At 42.4% G+C, this 24,252-nt stretch overlaps 2 protein-coding genes across 5 annotated transcripts in view; both read right to left on the reverse strand.

Moving 5' to 3' along the window:
- ralgps1 (Ral GEF with PH domain and SH3 binding motif 1) overlaps positions 1–24,252 on the reverse strand; it is a 905,396-nt gene that overhangs the window by 837,282 nt on the left and 43,862 nt on the right. The window lies entirely within an intron of this gene.
- LOC147101734 (nucleoporin NUP188-like) lies at positions 597–23,188 on the reverse strand. The gene is made up of 14 exons (XM_085965593.1): positions 23,013–23,188; positions 21,596–21,807; positions 18,688–18,802; positions 16,628–16,828; positions 15,156–15,245; positions 13,564–13,629; positions 11,751–11,870; positions 11,307–11,433; positions 9,908–10,063; positions 9,024–9,150; positions 8,345–8,432; positions 6,024–6,100; positions 4,784–4,898; positions 597–795 (listed from the first exon to the last, which is right to left on the reverse strand). The coding sequence occupies exons 1-14, from the start codon at positions 23,013–23,015 to the stop codon at positions 628–630; spliced, it is 1,665 nt and encodes a 554-aa protein (XP_085821719.1). The 5' UTR covers positions 23,016–23,188; the 3' UTR covers positions 597–627.

Here is a 24,252-nt window from a genome sequence, read left to right on the forward strand (position 1 = left end):
ATTCTCATCCTTGTTTTCAAATCGCTCCATGGCAACAAACAGAAGGAAAACGTTTTAAGACTGGGTTACAGGTTAAAAACAATGTTTTTCTTAAAATCTACCTCTCTTTCCTCCTTTAAGACGCTCCTTAAAAACCTACCTCTTTGACCAAGTTTTTGGTCACCTGCCCTAATTTATCCTTTGTGGCTCGGTGTCAAATTTTTTGTCTTAAAATACTCCTGTGCAGCTCCTTGGGACATTTTTACCTACGTTAAAGGCGCTATATAAATACAAGTTGTTGTTGTTGACACTCCAATAAATTACTGAAGGAGTGTGAGCTGTCAGAGGTGCCATCTATCAGATGAGATATTAAACCAAGGCTCTGTCTGCGCTGCTGGCTCAGGTGGATATTGAAACTCTCATGTCATTATTTGCAGGGAGTTCTCCCAGTGCCCTGACCAACATTCCTCCCTCATCCACCACCACCACCACCAAAAACAGATCAACGAACATTACTGTTAATGGGAGCTTGCCGTGTACAAAACAGCTGTTGCGTCTACTCATCTAACGGCAATAACTGTACAATGTAATTCATTATATATGAAGCGCTATGAGAAACACAATAAGGCGCTACATAAATCCTCCGTCCTAACTGGAGAACAGGTTTACATAATGATTTGTGCAGGAACCCTTACCAATTTCCTCTCGTATGCCATAGATGTTATAGCGCCATTTATGGTGGGTTGGTAGCAATTCTTTCAAAACAAAGACCACACAAGGCATAAGACCACGACTCTGAGTACTTCCCAGCTGTCCCTGTTGAAATGCACAAAAACAAAAAGGTCAGGCTCTTTCGCTTGATCACAATAGTGACATGACGTGTGTGGCGCATATACTACTTGGATTATCTTAATCGAATTATGACTGTGGTACTGACAGATACAAAGCAGGATACTAAGAAAATAAGACAAGACCAAGGAGAGACCAATCCTATGAAGACCATCCCATGATTTTAATCATATACTTTTCCCATTCACTAGCATCCCCCATTGTTTTATCTATATATTAAGTACTAGCTGGAGTGCCCGGCGGTGCCAAGGGTTTTTTGAGGGCATGTTGTTGTTGGGAAGAGAGAGAGAGACGGGGGGGGGGGGGGGGGGGGGGGGGGGGGAAGAGAGAGAGAGACGGGGGGGGGAAGGAGAGAGGGACGGGGGGGGGAAGGAGAGAGGGACGGGGGGGAAGGAGAGAGGGACGGGGGGGGAAGGAGAGAGGGACGGGGGGGGAAGGAGAGAGGGACGGGGGGGGAAGGAGAGAGGGACGGGGGGGGAAGGAGAGAGGGACGGGGGGGAAGGAGAGAGGGACGGGGGGGGAAGGAGAGAGGGACGGGGGGGGGAAGGAGAGAGGGACGGGGGGGGAAGGAGAGAGGGACGGGGGGGGGAAGGAGAGAGGGACGGGGGGGGAAGGAAGAGAGGGACGGGGGGGGAAGGAGAGAGGGACGGGGGGGGGGGAAGGGAGGAGAGGGACGGGGGGGGGAAGGAGAGAGGACGGGGGGGGAAGGAGAGAGGGACGGGGGGGAGGAGGAGAGGGACGGGGGGGGAAGGAGAGAGGGACGGGGGGGGAAGGAGAGAGGGACGGGGGGGGAAGGAGAGAGGGACGGGGGGGGAAGGATAGAGGGACGGGGGGGGAAGGAGAGAGGGACGGGGGGGGAAGGAGAGAGGGACGGGGGGGGAAGGAGAGAGGGGACGGGGGGGGGGAAAGAGGAGAGGGGGGGGAAAGAGAGAGAGAGAGAGAGAGAGAGAGAGAGAGAGGGGAGAGAGAGAGAGAGAGAGGAGAGAGAGAGAGAGAGAGAGACTCTGCTGGATTTAGTTTGGGATTAGCCTGGAGAGAGTGAGGGGGGGGGGAAGGAGCGCCTCAGGGCCTGGCCCGATCGACCCCAGCGAAGGAAGGCGGCGAGCTCTCCCTCCCTGTCCCACCCCACTCACTCTTTCCCTCCCTCACCCTCCTCTCTCTCTCCCTGCCCCTGTCTCTCCCCGCTTTACTCTCCCCTCCCCCCCTCTCCTCTCCCCTCCCCCCCTCCTCTCCCCTCCCCCCTCCTCCCCCCTCCTCCCCCCTCCTCTCCTCTCCCCTCCCCTCTCCTCTCCTCTCCCTGATTTCCTCTCTGTCCCTCCCTCCCCCTGCCTTTCCTCAGAGCCCGGACGCGGTGAGCAGAAGCCCCCATGTGCAGATCAGCGCCTCAGGGCCGGCCGGTGCGCAGCATAGTGCGTGAGGCCTGGCCGGACTCACCTTAGCTCAAGTCGCGCTCCGGGCCGCCGCCAACGTTGACGCGCGCGCTGACTCCCGCCTCGCCAGCCTTTACTAAGATGGCGGCGATGGCCACGCTCGGCTCAGTCCCGCGCCGCCAGCCTTTACCAAGATGGCGGCGATCGCGGGGCGGGGCCAGCGGGACGGGCGGTGCCTAGCGAGGAGGTGCCGAGGCTTCAAGGCCTGAGGCCTGCAGGCAGCTCATCCACCGCCGAGGGGGGGAAAAGCCCGAGTCCCCTTTGCAAAAGGATTTTTTCTTCTTTTAAAAGCAACTTTTTTTTTTTGCTGGAAATCTATATTTCAAAATAAACACGCAGAAAGTGGGAAAAATAAATGAATAGTTAGGAATCAAGATGGCGGCCACTCACCTCAGCGCAGAAGGATTAGGCCCGCCCACACACGCAATGAAACGCCCCCCGTGACGCACCGATTGGTCAACCATCAGGTTAATCCCCTGTACGATTGGTCAACCATCACGTCACTCAACGCTAATGAGCAGAATGTTGCCGTTTTTTGAACCTTTTTTGTATACTGTCTGAACAATTTTTGTCTGACCAAAAAGTAAATACGCCTATTAGACTCCCCTAATGATAAGCTTTCTTTTGATATAACATATGTGTTGGTACGCTCTATAACTTTTGATTGTATAGCAGACAGACAGACAGACAAACAAAGAGAGAGACAAACCACTTTATATATATGTACAATCCATAACTTTTTGGTCATGAAGAATGCAGTACACCGGAGGTAGTTCCAGCAGTGCCATAATTTTGCTGTGCTTTTTTACAACTTAAGCCGCCTCTGTAATTTGAAAGTATTTATACATCACCTAACCCTCTATTTTCTACAAGCCTATGTTTTGACATTATGCATCAAATATATGGAATAGCGTGCTGCTGAGCAAACACTGAACCCTTATACCATTGCGGTGTGCACTGAAAATAGTACGAGATATCACCATATAGTCCTGATCTCCGAAATTGGTGAAAAACTCCATATGTCTCAGCCTAAAAACTATTAATTCAGTTTATTGTTGGAAAGATTATGCAGAAGGATAAATCAGCAGATGCAAATAGCAACACAATGAATTTGTCACCGGTACTTTTAATAATGCATTTTGACACCAAAATTGCAGTCATTTTGATTAAATTTCTATGCAAGTGCACACAGTCATGCCTCACCACAGCAACCGATACGTGCAATGGAACTGCATGAACTAAGCCAAAAGTCTAGCTATACAACTGTGAATCAAGATAGATTGCAAAGATATATGGGCAACCTCTTAGATACCTGATTCAAGCAATTCACCACCTTCAGGACAAAAAAAACTGAGGGTCTTTCTAGCCGAATCCAATGGTGGAACCGCTATTATAAGTAACTGTTTAGCCATTTCCAAACAGACAGCAGGCACTGTTTCAGTTTTTAACCTTTCAAAGACCTGGAACAATTACAAATGCAATCGACTGTAAGTTATGGGCAATTGACAGCCCAGTCATCATATTAATTGATCCCATCACCTAGGCACGCTTTGCCTATTAACACTTAAGTAATAAAAAATACTACATTTCTGTCCCAAGCAATCATATACATCCGACAGGAAACTACAAATCAACCCATCCATTGATCTATTAAGTATCCATAACTTGATCAGAGTCCAATAACTGCCAAGGCAATCAAAAGTTTTCACGATAAGGAGCAAATTAGCTGGTGCAACTTAGCATTGTGAAGGCTTCAGATGGAGTTGTATGTATGCATACATATACAGAAAGAAAACTCCCTTCTAGCTACCAGTTTATAGAAAACAAGTTAAATTTGTTCATTTTGACCGATCTAAAATTTTATACAAGATGTCATGTTTAAATCTGATTAAAACTAGGTCAGATCTCGTTCCATCACAGGTCTTCCATTATTTTAATTACTCAATACATGGAGACTCAACGGAAAACACAACAAGCAACCACTTTACATGCATGACTACGTGCACATGCTGCCTTCTGAATCAATTGTGCATTTTTGGTACTTTCGCATAATTTTTTCACTATCCAAGTTAAAAGAGCAACAAACACCACGGTAATGGTGATGTAATACAACAGCTTGTGCTATCAGATTACATGCAATCAATCATCTGGTTATTTGGTCCAATAGCAGCGGTTTATTTTGCAACAACTACCGCTCAGTTTTGTTTTGGTTGATTTTTTAGCCCATTTTCTCTCCCCTCTCCTGAGGGTTCTCCGCATGGTGGACTCGACTATTGGATTCAGGTGGCAAGGAAAAGAAAGCTGGGAGGCAGATGCTGCGAAGTAAACCACTGAGTGGTGTTGGACCAAAAGTCTGAGCTGGATTGTCACCAAGGTCCAGGAGGCAATAGTGAAAATGTTCCAACACACTACACCATTAATTTTAGTGTTCTTTATAAGCTCCAATGCAGGCTTTCAGAGATTATTTAATTTCCAACAGGAAGAGCTAAGTAATTTAAACACATGCATTTAACAAGCAGTTTTACCTTGACAAGCGTTATAACCAGTCGGAGAAAGGCCATTGTGACACTGTACTCGCCCTGTGGTCTCTCAATACTCAACAGCAGGTTACCATAACTACCAGCCTGCATTCCTTCAGCCCTGCAAGAAGAAAAAAAGTTGATTGCTTTGTGTCCATTTCCCCTATCAATATTGCAACAAAATACAACTCCGAGAGGCAATCTTTCTCAGAAATAATTTACAGAGAAAGCTGCCATGTTCATGGGCAACTCCTTAGAAAGAATCAACGCCATTCCCCATGCCCTCAATGAATGTAAAATTTACCACTCCTCCCCACCAGGACAGTAAAAGGCAAATCAATGAGGGACAGGAAAATATTTTAAAAGCCCACAGAGTGGGCAGGGGAAGGAAGTGGGCATTTAAGGAGCAGGGCTACAGAAACAGAAGAGAGCAAAGTTTGGCACAAATCTTCAATGCCAGCATCTAGCCTATACCCAAGCTACAAACATCCTCAACAAATATAAAACAAAGATAAGCAAACATCTTTGACACCTGCAAGCACATTTGTTCAGTCACCTCTCAAAATCATCTGGGTGAAAGTCTACAGAAGTAGGAAGGCTCCAAGAGAACAATTATAGTAAAGTGATTTCCAGCATCCCTTATTTCTGAAGAAGTTCCTCCATTCATCACTTGTATACTATTCATTTGCAGTGCTTTAAGAAATCTAACTGATATGCACCTCTAATACTGTCTATATTCTGCAACACAAACATTCTTTTTCTCCATGCATTCTGTGATAGTTGTCTCTTGCATCCTCTCATACATTAACATTCCTTTTGTTGCAATTCCTTGTACCAAATGTCATCTCCCTCATTTCTCTAATTTCAGATAGGGAAGACGACCAAAAGTGTGTGCAGACAAAGCGGACCACATCTGACAAGGAATTAGAATATATATATATATATATAATAGAGTTTTATTTAAATTTAAAAAAAATATTTGATACATACTGGAACTATCTATGCATTTCCCCCAGTCAGCAGTAACCTTCAATTTAAATCTGATTTTTCAAGAGTGAACCAGGTTGACACAAAGGCAGCACTGCTCACAAGAGACAAGGAAAGAAAGTAATAGAGAGTGGCAATGAAATAAAAAAAGAGTGGAAAATGTAACACACTTTAATCAGTAATTAGCCTTAAGTAATCAGTCAAATTTGTTAGCATCCTACATTTCACTTTGTAACAGAAGTAATTTACAATCCAATACCTGATGGACTGAGCCATCCCAACGACTTGTGTCATAGAGTATGGCAAGAAGCCTGTGTGCTGCAGATCTGCCCATACCTAAGTACAGAAAAAAAAGTTAATATAGTTAATTTCTCTTAGGTATACAAATTGAGCCCTGAATTTGCAGACGCAGGCATACCAGAAGAATACGACTCCAAACCGAAAAAAAATCCAAACGCACCTGGTGTCTCCGGACTCTTCAGGTTCTGGGCCTGTAGGCGTAGGCCTGAGTAAAGGCCCGCAGATCCCAGGGGTGCAGGCGATTCGCAAGCGTGCCCACAATCACCGTGGGCCAGGCCAACCAATCAAAAAGGGAGATTCCTATGATGCTTACGGGGATTCCATTTACGCACAGAATTCCCCACAAGCATATAAGAAATCCCCACATAAATAAGAATTCACAAAAATAAATGTTCCCATGTTCAAAGTTAATTAAAAAAAACCTTTAATTAAGCATTTAAAATAAAAATGTAACTTTTGAAAAATAAATTTAAACATTTTAAAACGGGTCAAAATTTACCTAAGCTAATTTTAAATGCATGTGTATGTTTTAATCATTTAAAAACATTTATTTTAACCTTTAAGCTAGTAATAGGCCTTACGCCTGCTTTTACCAGGAGTGAGGGTTTCGTGGGCAATCACTGGGCAGTAGTAGGGCAAAGTGATTTTGCAGCGAATGCGAAGGATCTGTCAATGCGAAACCTGACAGATCACAAGTTCTGTATTTTCGCGCAGGCAGAAACCCGGAACTTGCGGGGCCATTCTGAGCACTTACGACAGCGTACGCCGTCATCAGCCCCGTAAAATCCGGGCCAACAAATGTAATGCAAAACTCTACATTTAACCAAAGAATGCACCCAAACAAACAGAAGGAAAATGTTTTAAGACTGCGTTACAGGTTTAAAAATATGTTTTACTTAAAATCTACCTCGCTTTCCTCCTTGAAGACGCTCCTTAAAACCTACCTCTTTGGCCAAGCTTTGAGTCACCTGCCCTAATGTCTCCTTATGTGGCTCGGTGTCAAATTTTTTCGTCTTATAATACTCCTGTGAAGCGCCTTGGGAATATTTTACTACTATAAATACAAGTTGCTGTTGTTAAGTGATTAGTTTGCTCTAAAACACCTACAGATTAATGCTTTAAGTAAATCTCATTATAAGTTACTCTCTTCCATTGTGCAATACCAGACTCAAGTATGATTTTGTTATGGTCATGTGTTAAATCCAGCAATTTGGTATCCATGGACTGTCCTTGGGCTACAAATTATTATTCCATTTTACTTTTGGTAATATCTTTAAAATTTGTCTGCTTTCGTCCTTCAAAAATTAAGCAGGTAAAAGCAAGGTATATCTGCAGATTCTTTTGTCCTTGCTGGATTCTGCTCGGAAAGAACAGCTCTGTGAATGTGTGGCTCATATTTCACTTAAATTCCCTATTAAGACAATATTCCGGTGCCATGAGAAGACTGGACTGTTAAGATCATTGTACTAATTTTCAGCACTTGGCTTGTTTTCATTCTAAGAGGCTGCTCTAACTGCTGGGAAAGCATTAGTGAGTGCTCTGATGAACTGTAGGTAATAAATCATAGTTGTCTTGCACTCAAACGTTCGTGCAATTCATCGTATTTTATAACCCTACCTGATTTTGCAACTAAATTTGATTCGTTATTTTAGCCTGTTGAATCTCTGGTCTGTATGTTTATATTTTCTGTTTATCTAAAGTGCACATGAAAGCGGAGCAAGTGGGTATACTTAATCCAGTGGCCAAACTGCAGTTGGGATTAATTGTTCATTCCCAAGTTCCACACACTCTGCGTGGCCAGAACGTGAAAAGGCGCACATTTCAGATCAGAGGGGACATGGTCCGCTTCGGAAACAATTAGGTCATGGAACGAGGAAACAGTGCAAAAAGAACCAAAACTGTAACACAGGAGATGAGCTCACACCCACAGTTCCTCACATGGCGAGTTACTAATCTCACCTGTGGTATCAAGAGGGGGTTCCCAAGCAGAGGCTTAGTGCTTTCCCACAGAGAGGACAGGAGAAGAGGAGGAAAAAAGAAAAAGAGCGAGTCAACCTCCGCTGCATCCATGCCCTTCCTAGCAGCTAGCTTTAAGAGTGGAATTGCAGAGGCTTGGGAACAGTTAGCCTGTCCACACGCTCAGCCAGTAGAAGTTGTATGGCGCAGGGAGACCTAAAAAGATGGGAGAAAATAACAATTCCGTGGCTTCCATATGACCTTAAGAAAGTGCTCTACCACAAAGTTGTCACTCCAATACTGATTATTCCCATCATGCCTTACCTTGGCTGGCATCCGTGTGGCCAGAACAGTTAAGGTATTTACACAGGAAGCGATCACATCCATTGGAGGGTTCATCACTGAACTAAGCCTGCAGAAGGCACAGAAACTATTAGCACCAAAAAAAAAACACACACACATTCTATTATATACCTAGACATTGAAATTACCAACTAACCTATCTAGCACTGGAGAATGTAAATACATGTGTAACTGCTGCGTGAACAATTCTGTTGCTGAGCTAGAAGATATGAACATCTTTAGCAAAATGGAGATCTTGACATACGGGCAAAGGGGTTCTTAGCTGAAATGTACAATACCCCAAAATTGCAGTCACCAATACTGAAGCAATTTGGCAGTCATTTTTGGTCACATTTCCCAAATTTTGATCATGTAGATAACAACACCACGGCTGCAATGTTCTCTGTTTTTTTCCCCCCCGTGTGCAGTCCCTTCAATGGGCTGCACAGCCCATTCAAATTTTCGTACATGCAGGGTTTCTTGCATTGAAAAGCCGGTGAACGGCCTGCGCTGGACCTCCAGACCGCTGCGCTGCTGAGCGAGAACGTTGTACGGCTGTACTATTTCAATTATACAGACAAATGCACATAAATACCAGCAGAAAGGTATGGTTTTCTTACCAGTCTTAGTTGCATAAAAATACATTTTTAAAAGCTCTTACCTTTGAATTAACATGTACAGACGCGAAGTGATTGGCAGCAAACAATCCGTAATAGACCAATCCGTGCTGATTATTTTATGTACCAGATCAATGATAGGTTTGACCTTCTGGCAGTGAAGAAGAACATCTGGTACAAAATGACAAAACTATACATAAAATCTGTCAAAGTACATCTGTACATTTTAACATTTAAGGATTAATGTATGGTTTCTGTTAACAGAATGAAACGTCTGGTGTCAAGTGAATCTACAGGCAAAATTAATGATTTGTTTGGTATTGAAATAAGCTAGTGGAGCTGGTCTCTGATCATATATTCAATGCAAGACATATATTAAAGCATGGCTACATAGGCAAGAAAAATTCTATATGTGAATTGATAATCAGGCAAGTTGCAATGCCCGTCAGTCCAATTGTCCAGATTTGGACAATCAGTTACATAATCCAGCAGCAGAGATGTTGAAATATTTGATTAAGACATATAGCCAACGTCATGTGAAAAACACTTTCCAAATGATATTATGAAGACTTTTTAAATTTGCTCTGAACATTACTCCTGATAATTCAAAGTTGTTTTTGCACAAAAAACTTGAAGCACCCAATGATTTGAATTATGTAAATACCACAGGAAAGTGAGCACTTAATGCTTAAAAAAATAGGAATTCTCAGAAAATTTGAATTAAGCAACTTTGAATTAAGAGTAGGCTGTACCCCTGTAATAAACAGCCATTTTAAACGTTATATTTTGACATACCAAAATTTGAATTGAAGTTTTCGTTCATTTTGAATACAGACATTCACCAATATAAAACCACATACAAATGTACAGGGCATAATAGCAATGAGTCGTTATAGGTCTCGCACAAAGCAACTGGTACCCAACTCACCTGCTGTTGAAACCACGTGCAGCAGCATCTCAATCTCACAAGTGAAAACTGTCCAAGAGCTGTACGAGTAATCCCAACGTACAAGGTAACCCTGTCCTGTAGGCATTACATGTCCATACGTACCCTGGGACATGCGTATATTTGCCTGACCAGATCCTAGGATTAGATAAAATAATGCAATACATTTAATGCAGGAGTTATTTTATTTTTAAAATAACTGTATAAGGATTAAATTGCATCCATTTTGAGAATATATTCCTATTTACATTAATTTTAAAGCCTACTTTTAATGTCAGCTCATCAAGGATAACAATTTCGCTGTTTCACCAATTCTTTTTCTTTGCATCTTTTTTATTTTGAATCGTATATTCCAGATCCACTATTGCTACTAGATTAGAAGAGATTATACAGACAGTCCAATATCGCATTGCGTTAACGTATTAATGTACTGCAGCACAGCATAGTAAAATACAGGAAACTTTGTGTTATCCGGAGGCTAACTGTCTGGAATGCTCGAGCCACCGGCAAAAATCAGGAGCCATTTTCGTTCGTTTTTTTTTTCTTCTCGTTGCTTTTTTCCTCAACAGTCAAGCTCTGCTGAAGCTGTTGCTAAGCTACAGAGACGCTTGGACTGTTTAGAAGCAACAGGGTTTGTTGACAGATACGGAGCTCAAAAGCTTCCGTATCTTTCAACATTAGCGCTGGTATGTCCGGCAGTTTTGAGGGAACAGCAACAGCTCGGTCCCGGATAGCACAAAGTTTCCTGTACTGCCATCATTAGTTTATGAACTCAACCAGGTTACCTAGTAAGGTACCTACTGGAAAAGAGGCTCCTGCCAGAGAGAGGAGAAAACTACACATAGGAAGAAAAGACAACCCTTCACCACTCGGTAAATTTCAGGTTTCAGTGAAACTGCACTCTATTTCTGCTTTCTCTCCAGGTCACGCATCATACCCTAGCTAAGTGATCTTCCATTTAAGCTTGTGAGCCCTGCAGGATTGACCTCTTCCCACCCCCAGATTGTCCCGCCACCTCCCTAAAGGTGCCGTATCAGACTATCCAGCTGAGTTCGTAAACTAATTTTACAAGTGCTTCTCTCAATTCTAATTCAATATTGAATATTCTTCAAAAGGGGGAAATTAAAAATGCTTTGCACGTTTGCTAGTGTGGCTTTTAAAAGGGTTAACAGACCTAGAGGAGAATCAAGATACACAGGAGTGAAATTTCAGAGTATATAGTCAGACATTTAGTTGCATCATATCTCTATACTCATGCAACTGTAATAATTATCCAACTACAAATCTTGAAGGAAAGAATCTCACATTTTAATGAATAAAAGTGCAGGATTCATACAAAGCTCCTATCCTCTGTGCAAGATTATCTGGAATTTGTTCTTACCAAGAGGATAAAGCAGTTTTGGGGTTTGCCTCCTCCACTGGGTTTCATCCTCATGTGAAAGTACATCATGCGGTTTGTGCTTGTACAGTTCTGTATAATATGTCATTTTGTCCAAAAAGCTGTAAACCTTCAAAAGAAAGTAAAATGGCAACAACTGATCACAAACTCGCCAACACCAGCTAAAGGAAAAATAAAGATTTGCGGCTAATATTCTACATCAGTTAGTCAATCAAAACTATACATAATATGACCCAAGAATTTTGCTTCATTTAGTCCCATTTCATTTATATTGCAGTCAATAATACTGCGCAATTCCCAAATACTGTATTACAACGCCGCTTTTAAATACAGCAGAGAGTTGTATCAAAGTACTGTAGGAATCTTGCATACATTTGTTTCTTGGAATCTCTCTTTTTAAAATAGGTTAGGTAAGCTTACTCATACCTTTTTAGCAGTGGATTTGTCCGATATAAGTGCAGATAGTAGCTGTAGCAGTGGTGCCATAGACTGCGGAAACATTCCACAATTGTTGTCCAACAAAATAGCAAGACCTGCTGTGGGCTCCTTCAGGAAAAAAAAAAGACAAACACACACAAAAAGGAATCAGAATTTACATTAAATGTTACATTGGTAAAATTAAAATAGCAATGATTTTTACCCAAGAGATCAATTCTACTAAAATCAACTAAGAGTCCAGGGCTTCTCCCATTAGTCTTTATTGATGCTCATAGCAAGCAAAGATGGTCCCATAGGCAGCAGTATGCCTTCTATGAACTGAAAACGTATAAAACCTTGTGCATGGAGTGAGGGACAGGGTGCCGCATGACTAACAATTACTCTTTTCTCACATTGCACTCTAAAAAGATATACGGGATGCTCACCATACTCTCAATTGCTTCAATAAACAGAAAAACACTATGCTGGTAGACCATAGGAAAAAAGGAACACAGGAGTTGCTCGACAAAAAAAACCCAAGGTACCTGCTACCAATCTGGTAGTCGCACGATACAACGATAATGGAGTTGCTGACTAATCACAGCAATCGATCCACTGGCTCCATCCCCTCAATCATTTTGATTTGCTCTGTTCTATATCCTCTCACTAGCTGCAATATCTATTTTGTACTGCAGCCACCAGAACTGTACACAGTATTCTAACTGTGGTTGCACCAGAGTTAAAGTGGAAGAATTACCTCACTATTTCGGCTCAATATTGTCCTTGTAATACATCCCAACATCTGATTTGCTTTACTCACTGCCACCGAGCATTGTCGCGGTAGCTTAAATTTATTGTCAAGCTCTCTTATTTTCCATGTTTCCATGCATGTTATTTTTTCCCATTTAAGTAATAATCCCTTCCTGGATTTTTGTCCCCACGTGAAATACTTTGTATTTCTCTACATTGAATTTCATCTGCCACCTGTCTGCCCAATGCCCAAGTATATTCAAATCCTCCTGTAGCTTATCCTGGTCAGCTTTGGCTTATTAGCTTTGTATCATCTGAATATTTAGCCACTGTGCTTGTGACCCCCTAGCTCCACATACAGGAGGTCGCAAAACTGATCCATGTGATAACATTCTCCCAGGCTGATGACCACCACCCTGAGTTCTATCGGTCAACTGGTTACATTTCCATTATGAACTATTTCCACTGATTCTCACTTTCTTTATTTTCAGTACAAACCTTTCCAGACCATCTATGTCAGGCTAAACTACAAATGTATTTATTGTAAGGTATTACAATTATACAGAAACAAAATAAAGCAATCTTACTTAACTTCCACTGGCACTTTAAACCATTTTCAGAGACCAAAAAAAAGGCTTTTCAAACTGTTTAGAACCCTCATATGGGAACTAAGCTTTATGGAGTTGTGTCTCACTGCTGTGTCATGCGGCTAAATGATTGAAATAAGTTAACTGAAGCCACAACGAAAGACTGCAGCAGATACACCCGACATCTCAGTCCAACAGCACACCTTTCACAATAGGCAAGTGGTGTTTATTTTATAAAGAAAAAAACAGCTCTTTCTTAACAGGCCAGTAATCATTGTTAATTATTTCCATCATCCAGTGGATGGGAAGAAGAAAAAAGCTTGCTTCATCATCTGTGGAATTGGTAATTACATCTGGCATGCCATTCCTAAGGTAACCATAACAGCACTATCAGCTGACAGAATTTTTTTGATCCCACTGGATAAGATCAGTAACGTCAGTACCTTCTTTGCAATCTTTAAATAAACATAATCTGATGTACTCACTGTATCCCAAAAAAGTTCAGCCAGATTAGGGGCTGCAAACACCTCACAAGCTACATTAATCAAGTGCTGGAAGAGAAGAAAAATTGGATCAAATCAGTCTACTTCTGAAAAGCACAGAAAGCATATATAGCAGCTCAGTAACAAAATATACTATGGTGATAACAAAGTGCATCTACCATGAAATAATACAATAAAAATAGAAAATGATGGCAGTTTCTGATCATGCCCAAGCTATTTGGATGATCAGCCATGGTTGCATTGAATGGCGGAGCAGGCTCGAGGGGCCGAATGGCCTACTCCTGCTCCTATCTTCTGTTTCTATGTATGTTTCTATCAGGAACAAACAGGGAAGAAAAGCCCCGAGAACAAGTCACCATCTACTGCAGCCGCAATGTTGAAATAGGTTAAGCTTCTGTTTCCTTAAGAAACACATGTTTGAAACAGTTTTACCATTAATGAGGAACAATATTATACTCTAGTTAGTTTTAAAAGTTTTTTTTTTTTTTTTTTTTAAATACTATCTGCTGAGGGAATCTTAAAATGAATCTCAGCAAAACTTTGAAACTTAGTAGGGAGTCGCTTCGCTAATGCTAGTGACAAATCTATTTGCAACCTTTTTAATTAAAAAAATTATATAGGACAGCCTCCTGCTCAATTTTGAATTCCACATTGGCAGAGCCACAGCAGAATGGTATAGCATGTTGGGAGTACACAGAGTGGTGGGGTACAGGTTTGATCCCTGCGAGACTGAGCTCCTCCTCCTGGCCATGCCCGAGTAGGTGTAAGGCGCATCCGCAGGGTGGGGTAAAAGTCAAAAGGAACAATCTTCCAAAGGGCACTCTTGAGCACTTCCTGAATATCAGTTAAGAATGGCACTGGCTGAGACCTGGTTGCAGCTAACAATTCAGCTCTGGTTGGTACAACGCCTAGGGAAACAGGGATGACGGGTAAAGAGGAGAAAACAAATTTTACTTCCAAATTTTTAAAGAAACCAGTATTGGCTTGATACGTACCAACACTTTGACTGGCGTCAGTGATCATAAGTTTAATTATAGATTAATCACAGGCAATTTTTTTTCTTATATTACTACAAATGTAGTCAAATTAATGGTTTGCACCAAACCAACAAGCCTTGACACTGTAGAAACTCTATAAAGGAGTCATATAAATACAATTTTTTTGTTATAGTTTTTACAAAAAAATATGATTTTTAGGCAAATTGTTCTCCTTTAATAATCAGCAATATAAATCATGTGTTAGACTTGTGTCAATAAAGCAATGGAAAACATATCTGTGCACTATGACATCTAACATTCAACAGGATTACAACGGGATTACAATTCCCCTTGATGTTGCACACGGAGTGATGAAGTGTAGTGTTCTGGTGAAGCAGGGTTGGACTGCAGGTCGTCATTGGGCAAGGCGCACTTCAGTCCCAATTTTGAAGTTGTACATTCTGTCCTTATATTTTTATATTATATAGCAAATTATTTTATATTTCTGATTTTAACATTTTTATGATCCGGGATTTCTCTATTAGTAGGATTCCGCTGTTATTTACTAACGGTCAATACAAATGTCATATTTTGTACCTGCTGATCTCCCAAAGTTTCTTCTTCAAAAGATGTTAAGACAAACGAGAGCAGTCCATAGATGCACATTCGAGCAGTACTGGCTGTACACTGAAACACACACACATACAATGCAATCACTGCATTTTTAAAGTAATCTGAGGTAGAAGTAAATATCCTGCTGTCCAGCAGATAAAAAGCAGACTAGCATAGAGAAAATAATGGCAGTTTTGCTTCGTCCTTAAAATTTGCTCAATGTAAAACTTATGAAAAACATTAAAATTACACAGGCAAACACTTTCCCTCAGTGCGAGACAACCATTATCTTTGCCCCACAAAATATAACTTGCTGCATGGTACTTGTTAACTATATATTTAAGAGTACCATTTTTTTTCAAACTTAGAATATAACTATTTTTAGGAATAGGAAAAGGCCCACTTGCCCCAACAAACATTTTTCACTGACTCAACCCTATCTCTTTTCATTATATTCAGAAACACATTTATACTAGCTGCGTTCCTCCAATTCTGGCCTCTTGTACACACACAATTTCCTTCGCCTCGCCTTCAGCTGTCTCGGCCCCAAGCTCTGGAGTTCCTTCCCTAAACCCCTCTGCTTCTCTCTCTCCTCCTTCAAGACATTCCTGAAAAGCTGCCTCTGTGACCAAGCACCTGTTCTAATAGCTCCTTATGTGGCTCGGTGTCAAACCTTTGTCTGATTACACTCGTGAAACGGCTTGGGATATTTTACTACATTAAAGGCGCTGTATAAATGCAAGTTGTTGCTGTTGTATTTGCTTCAGTGATTTTCCATGGTAACTTATTCCACAAATATATCACATTAGAGCCTCACCCCTGCTTAACTAAGCTGGGCAGGATCTGCTCTCTGCAGCAGGGTAAACATTTAGTAGTTAAAGTTACAGTATTTGCCCAGATAAGTTTTTTCAAAGCTTTTCCTAATATTGGAAAATTCAATTAAGTTTACACTACAAAGAATACGGACCAAGACTACTGCAGTGGGACCGCTCGTTCATAAACTAGAGATGGCAATAATTCGATCACAGTTGTGAATCTTTGTACTTGCCATAATTATCCGACACAAGTACTATTTAACTGGTTGCTGTACAGTATCTGTCCCATGGGCAGACTGGCTTTTGCAATGCTATTCCCTCCGCTACAAACATGTTGTTTCTTTTCCTCTTCCGCTCGCCTGAACCTTGTGTTTTTGCTTTGTCTTTCTCAGTCAACATTCCCATCTACAGATTGGCACTGTATTATTACTTGCTACAGGCTACATTCCACATCTGCATGGTTGAGATGGGAATGATGCCAAAATGATTCTTCCTTAGTTGAATGACATAAGGCAGGTGACAAATGAATCTACATAAACCCTAGAACATAATCCACTAAACCAACCATGGTTTCAATTTTAAACAGTGCTCATGCAAGCTCTGTTAAACAATGATATCGTAGTACCTTCCCACACTACTCACATTGTTCCCTCCACTGCCAAGTGCCTTAAGCATCTGTGTCATGTACTGGAACGCATTCTGCTGAATAGCAGTGCTCCCCAATCGCCTAATTACGTGGCTTGATTCATCAAGGCTCAAAGTATGGCGCAGCAGAGCCCACGATAGCAGCACTGGTGCGTGGTGTGGTATGTCCCCTAATGTAAGCAGCAGCTTGTCCATCTCCTGTAAGGAAGAGATAAATTTGATAGAAAATTGGTGACATAATAAAACTCACTACGCACTTGGTTTGAGTATAAAGCAAGGCTTTAATCAACTTGTTTCAGAACATGGAGGTCTAGTTGTACTTCACTAGATCCTGTCTTACAAAATGTCCCTAGTAAGCTGGGCCCACGCCCGAGTATTTATACTCCTTGGATGGCGCCACCAGCTGGCTGTCCAGCATTATTTCATGAGTAGTTTCTTTATGAGGATGAGATTTATGACAATTGGTATCACGCTAATTATAGATAACAGGATTAAAAAGTCCCTCTGTAAATATGACACAAGTGTCACACAACTCAAAATAACAGCAAAAAACTATTTGTTGGCTGATGTCAGATACAGTTTACAGCAAATACAAGAAGTGGGTCAATGCAAGACAAATGAAAACCGGTCAACTGCTAACTAGTTTTCAATCACTGCAAAATCCGAGCCACTCCATACAGAATGCTCTCTACATCTTTCAAAACAACCACTTTTCTATCATGTAACATCACCAATTACAATAAGAAAAAAAAAAGAAAGAAACACAGAATGTTTTCTATATCAGAACAAAGGAAAAGGCAATGGATTTGTGTATCTCTGGCAAAATCCTCAACCACTATCCAGAGGATTTCCATATAGATCCCAGAGTTCTCAACCACATGGTCAATAAGAAAATCTTCTGTTTTGAAAACTATATATTTTAAAAATTGTTAATTCTAATCCAGTTTAGTCAGTTTAATAGAGGTGTAGTGGAAACCCAATTGATAATTTCAGGATTAGAGCAAAATACTACTGCGGTAAAAGGCTTCTAGAAATACCCGAAATATCCTATTAAGACATATTCACACGAGGACAAAGAAAAAAATTACAGGTGGGTAATGACGGTGAACTGTCTGAAACTGACCGCAACTTCAGGATTTAGAGCATGCGCATCTAAATGCAAAAATCCTGAAGTTGCGGTCAGTCATTCATTGCTCCGACACAGGCTGCGCTGTGGAACCCCCCCACCCCCATAGCTGGCAATCAGAGCAATCGGGGAAACTGACAAAAACTTGGGCTTTTCCGCGGTAATATCGCTGTTAAATCCCCCATTAAGTGTTAAGCCTTGTTGGAATAGGTGTAAATGGGGTTTTAACAGCATAGTGACTGCTAAACAAACGTTCTGGCCTGGAAAAAGTATTTTAAAATATTTGTGGAGTGTCAAATGTCTCCATTCTGATTAAAATTACAATTTTTTAAAACTTTAAATAAAATGTTTTTTAAAGTTTGTTCTTGACATTTCAGCTTTTACCTTATCCCCACATGAAAGTCCCAATCTTTATTTCGCTCTCTAACATTTTTAAAAAGTCCAGATAAAAGCAGCTTCTCATTTCCTGTGAAAATTCCTCAATGTAATTGGCTGCTTAGACAGCTTGTTGACGTCACTGCAGCATCGCCATAGGAAGCCCCTATTCACAGCACTGCAACCAACTGAACGTCTAAAAAAGGTAAACTTCTCGCCACGGAGATCTGTGGTCAGCTTTCTTCGGGGCCAGCAGCAAGCACCTTTGCTTCGCCACTGACCGCAAATTACGGGCCATTGTAACGCATGAAATCAACAGCAGACACTTGCACCAGAGAAACCCACTTGTATTGCTCAATTGTCTGAGTGAAAGTCATAAAGCTCACAAATTCCACAGTTTCAAAATGTTAACCTGCATGAAACAATGCCATGATGTTGTCCTGTATTAAATTAGCCAAGCTGACAACTGCAGATAATTGCTGTTCTTCTCTATTCCTCTCCCATTACACAGGACCCAACATACAGCATTTCAGTCATACAAGGAAAAACAGGTTACCTGGCAAACCTCCCGAGTGTTAGCAAACTGATGTTGCTCGACTCGCTCCTCTAGAGCACATTTATGTAGGAAATCGATGTCCATTCCTTCTACCAGGATCAATGTGCTGAAATACCTACAGAGAAAGGTCAGAGCTCATACGCCTGAGTGCCATGGAGAGAGGATCTACATGATAAGAATGTATATACATATAATCAGACAGAAGCTATTACTGCAATGTTTAAACTCTTCAAATCTCCCACAGTTAAAATTGCTGGAGGCACAAAGGGTAACAAATAATCGAAAAAGTGAGCTGGGGCTGATTTAACCATTATTCATAACCCTTTACACATTTAAGATTTTTTTTTGCTCACTAATTTTCCTCCCCTTCGGAAGGCATCAACAACTTGCTAGAGTACGGTAACATAGACACCAATCACCCTGCTTTCATGTGGGACGTGGAAAGCGTGTTGACAAACTATTGTTCCACACAAAGTGCATCACAGTCGAGCCCAATCCTGTCCTCACCAACTTCCAGCAGAGGCCAGGATGCTCAACGATTGTCCCTCCTTAACCCAGGGGATGGAAGTGCACTTACCGCCAACCCATCTGAAATCACCACAAGCTGGACATTACAGGTACAACCCCGGTAATCCGGCACCCTCGGGACCAGGCCGGTGCCGGACCACTGAAAATTCCGAACCACTGAAGGTGTCGAAAGTCGCCACAAACACCGCCACCACCTGCTCCTCCTCTTCCTGCTGCTGCCCTCCCTGTGCCGCCGCCGACCCCGCCGCCCACGGGCTACTCAGGCTCGATCGCTCCGCCGAGCCGTCGGTGATGCTGCGCGGTCCAGGCGCTGATCCTGACCTGGTGGCGGTCCCGGGACCCGAGCTGGACCCATCCCAGGGAGGGAATGTGACAGCAGGACCTTCCTCGTGGAGGACCACTGAAGGTGCCGGACCATCGGGTGCCGGATTACCGGTGTTGTACCTGTACAATCATTGGGCACTCACCAGATATTTCTCATGTACTCAATGCAAAGGACTACTCCCATAAGCAAGCCCCTTGCATCCTATAAACCAAAGTGTAACCTAATATGCACAATACCTGCTAATGTAGCATTTTTTTAAATTCATTCATGGCGCCGCTGGCAAAGCCAGCATTTATTTCCCATCCCTCACTGCCCTGGAGAGGGTGATGGTGAGCTGTCTTCTTGACAACCATTTCAGAGGACAGTTAAGTCATTACTGTGGGTCTGAAGTCACATATAGGCCAGACCGGGTAAGGACGGCAGATTTCCTTCCGTGAAGGACATTAGTGAACCAGATGGGTTTTTGTGACAATCAAACCTTTACATGGTACTAGCTTTTTTTTTAATTCCAGATTTTAATGAACTGAATTTAAATTCCCCAGCTGCCGAGGTGGGATTTGAACTCATGTCTTGGATCACGAGTCCAGGCCTCTGGATTACTAGTCCCGTAACATAACCACTATGCTACTGTTACTGGCATTGCCCAGTGTCGAACGGAACAACCTCATTACAGAAATGTTCTCACTGAAACAAGCCCTCATGCCCTCCTAGTCTTCAGATAATGGAATAATCATCACTCTAAGTTTGGGGCTTAGACTATAATCTACAAATCATATTTATTAAAAGTAAAAATTAAACAGTAGTAACAGATTACACTAGATTATAACATTCAACCTACAACTCCTGTGCACAAGATAAATGACAAAATGTTTCAACCAACTCTCATCCTTGAACTAGGACCAGCATTTGAAACAAAATTTATACAAGGTTGGGGCGTCTCACAGAGCCTTCATGTGCTTACCTCTACACAGGATTCAGTGCAGAAGAATACCTGAGCTAGTCAAAAGCTGAATATATTTTTCAGCCTGGGCATGAGCTGTCAATCAAACCCTTGCCCCAGAGACACCCAATGGGATATCGTTTGCCATGAGAACCAAGATTACTCAAGTCCAGAATTCACAGACACCAAGATTGCTACTCACAATGGCACCTGGCCATTTTGTCTTGCAGAACAAAGCCAGCTCTGATAACCCTGCCATTAGGAGTGTTTTCAGTAAACAAATTAAAGAGCCTAAAGTTTACTTCTGCAAGGCCTTTATATATTTTTTAAAAAGTGTTCAACATGAAATACGACAGATTTTTGATGTCACACTGGGGATTAAACCTTGTACCTTTCTAATCTGCATGGCCCAGCTACACATTCAAACAATTTTCTCAGCCATCAAGGGAACCCACATTTAAACATTTAGATATTATTTTATGCAAAAGGCCTGGATTTATTATGCACGGAATTGTTAAAAGCATGCAGCTGGATGAACAAAGACCTATTTTTAAATGTAACTGCAATACTGGATGAATATATGTCCCTGTCACATTTTTTTCAGTCCTTGCATTTTACGCTTATCCCCAATTGAAGCCCACTTCACTATTTGTATGAAACCAGAATTCCACCTATGATTAAGGCAGAAATTAGGGGAATACATGTATGCAAATATACCTTAAAAACACATACTTGGACAGTGCCATTTTGCACTGCAGCAGTGAAAGCAAGAACCATTCTAAACTGTCTTTGAAAAGGTAGAAGTGGATGGTTGAAAGTGGGGGCATCCTACTGTTGTCAGAATAAATTGCAGCACAAGTGAAGCATAACCCAAAGTCTCTAATGTAACTTCAGAATATTAGGTACCAGTGCAGTAGGTAACACCCAGTAAGAGATGAAGTTTACATTTATTATTTTTCAACAGTTTGTCGCTGGATATTTCAAAATCTATCCACACACCACTACATTGTAGGATCGCAAAGCATTTCAACTGAAAATGCTTCAAAATCCAAACCACCTCAAAAATTACTTTAACCATTTGTACATCAATCTTTTAATCTCCAGAACATACTCACCCAATGCGATCAACTAGCCCATCCATGCTTTCATCTATAAGATGTCGGTTCGTTTGTCTGGCTCCAAATCCTTGCTCCTTAAATATTCGTGCGAAAACCAGGAGATCTTCCGGTCCCATCTCAAAATAGGCATAATATAGGAAGATAATCTCCAAAATAAGGGCCTGCTCCCTCAGGCACTGTACAAACCAACGCGACACCTGGCGCTCTGTCTACAGAAAACAGTGAAAGTAGGTAAGGTAACGTGGTGTGTTCTACTTGAGTGCGACTGGAGTGCGCCCTGATCAGGGAATGGGAACAGATGACCGAATAATAGAAGATCCCGTAACATAAATTGCCTTTAGAGATTTCTGAAATTTTATACATGAGAATAACTATTATCTTGTGCGGGCTGCAGCTAAAAAGGATGATCCCTAAAATACAGAGAAATTGTAAGTACTGTATACACCATCAAGCCAAAATACTTTGTTTGGAGAAATGGTTCCATAGTAGAGTCATAAGGGCACAGAAGGAGGCCATTCGGCCCATTGAGTCCGTGCCGGCTCTCTGTAGAGCAATCCAGTCAGTCCCATTCCCCCTGCTCTATCCCCATAGCCCTGCAAGTTTATTTCCCTCAAGTGCCTATCCAGCCTCCCCTTGAAAACATTGAGTGTCTCCGGTTCCACCACTTCCGTCGGCAGCGAATTCCAGGTCATCACCACTCGCTGTGTGAAAAGGTTTTCCCCTCACATCCCCCCCTGTATCTCTTGCCCAAAACTTTAAATCTGTGTCCACTAGTCCTTGTACCATCAACTAGTGGGAACAGCCTTTCCCCGTCTAGCCTATCCAAACCCGTCATAATCTTGTACACCTCTATCAATCATCCCTCAACCTCCTTTGCTCTGATGAAAACAAATACAGCTTCTCCAACATGTCCTTGTAGCTAAGATCCCCCATCCCTGGAACCATTCTGGTAAATCTCCTCTGCACCTTCTCAAGGGCCTTCACATCCTTCCTAAAGTGTGGTGAACAGAACTAGACGTAATACTCCAGTTGTGGCTTAACCAGCGCTTATATTTCCAATTACAACTAAACAGTTAGAAGTATTTAATAATCACACCACTTTACTGGCTACAATCTGTACATCTGTATTGAGAAGTAAACTATTCACTGATTCACAGATGAACAATTGAGGTTCATCTGCTCTCTCTGGGTTTCAAAGGATGGGAAGATAATCAGCAGAAGCAGTGCGACGCCGTAGAAACGCTTCCTGTCAGCTGATCATGGACGACGGCCATGTAAAAGCCCAGACTATGATGTTTCTGCCTTCCTATGTGGTGGAGGAAGTAAAGCAACAGGAAACAATAGTTTGGGAGAGGGCGAAGTAAACCATATAAAAAGGAATCTAAACAAATACAAAACAAGGGAATTTACATACCATAAGATTCCCATGTGATTCCCAAGTTGGAGCTTCAGTTCTGAATAATTCGTCAAACTGTTTCCGATAATTCACGACTAGTTCCTTCTCCAGCTTGTCCACACATTTTGAATACTCTCCCTATGGAATAAATCAATAAAAATAGCTCATCAGCTGTCACAATTAACATATAGCCAACTAGCAGGGGGTGCCCGGCGTTGCCAGGGCAATTTTGGGCCGCGCGGTCTCCCTCCCCCTGTCTGTCACTGCTTTAGTCTATGTCCCTCCCTCCCCTCTCCCCCGTCCCCTCTCGCTGCGTAGCGCCTCAGGGGCCGGCGCGGTTGTGATACCGGCCGTGCGGGGCCGAGCGCTTGAGGCCCGGCCGGGCTGTGGGGGCCGAGACGGAGCCCAGCTGAGCTCCACCGCAGTTGACGACCGGCCGCTGCCGATGACCCGCCCGCTGTGTGTAAACTCACCTGCCGCTCCCGGAGTCGCAATGTGGGGGTTTGTTTGGCTGGTGCTGTCCCTGTGGGGATGAAAAAAATGGCGGCGAAGTTTAGGGAGACTGGAGGATTAGGTCCTGCCCGTGACGCACCGATTGGTCAACCATCAGGTCACTGAACTGTAGGATTGGTCAAGCAGCACGTCACTCAACGCTAATGAGGTAGGATTGGTCAACCGCTAATGAGTGGATTTTTGAACGTTTTTTGTATACTGTCCAAACAATTTTTGTCTGACGAAAAAGTAAATACGCCTACGAGAGTCCCCTAACGATAAGGTTTCTTTCGATATAACATACGTGTAGGTACGCTCTATAACTTTTGATTGTATAGCCGGACAGACAGAGAGAGACAGAGAGACAGAGACAGAGAGAGAGAGACAGAGAGAGAGAGACAGAGAGAGAGAGACAGAGAGAGAGAGACAGAGAGAGAGAGACAGAGAGAGGACAGAGAGAGACAGAGAGACAGAGAGACAGAGAGAGAGAGACAGAGAGAGAGAGACAGAGAGAGACAGAGAGCGACCACCAACTGGAAATTGAAAAAGGCAGATACAAGAAATCCTGGCAGCCTAGAGAGAATAGAATATGCGATCAATGTCTGGCCGGCGAGGTTGAAACAGAAATGCATTTCCTCCTAAAATGCGAAAAATTCAACACATCAAGAAACATATTATTCAACAAGCTAAGCCAAACAACCCCAGATTTCAAGGAATTGGATGACCTGTCAAAATTGAGATTAGTCCTGGGAGAAGGAGACAGACC

This window comes from Somniosus microcephalus, chromosome 23 (genome assembly GCF_052327205.1).
Source record: "Somniosus microcephalus isolate GS21.2 chromosome 23, FLI_Smic_1.0, whole genome shotgun sequence".
Lineage (NCBI taxonomy): Eukaryota > Metazoa > Chordata > Chondrichthyes > Squaliformes > Somniosidae > Somniosus > Somniosus microcephalus.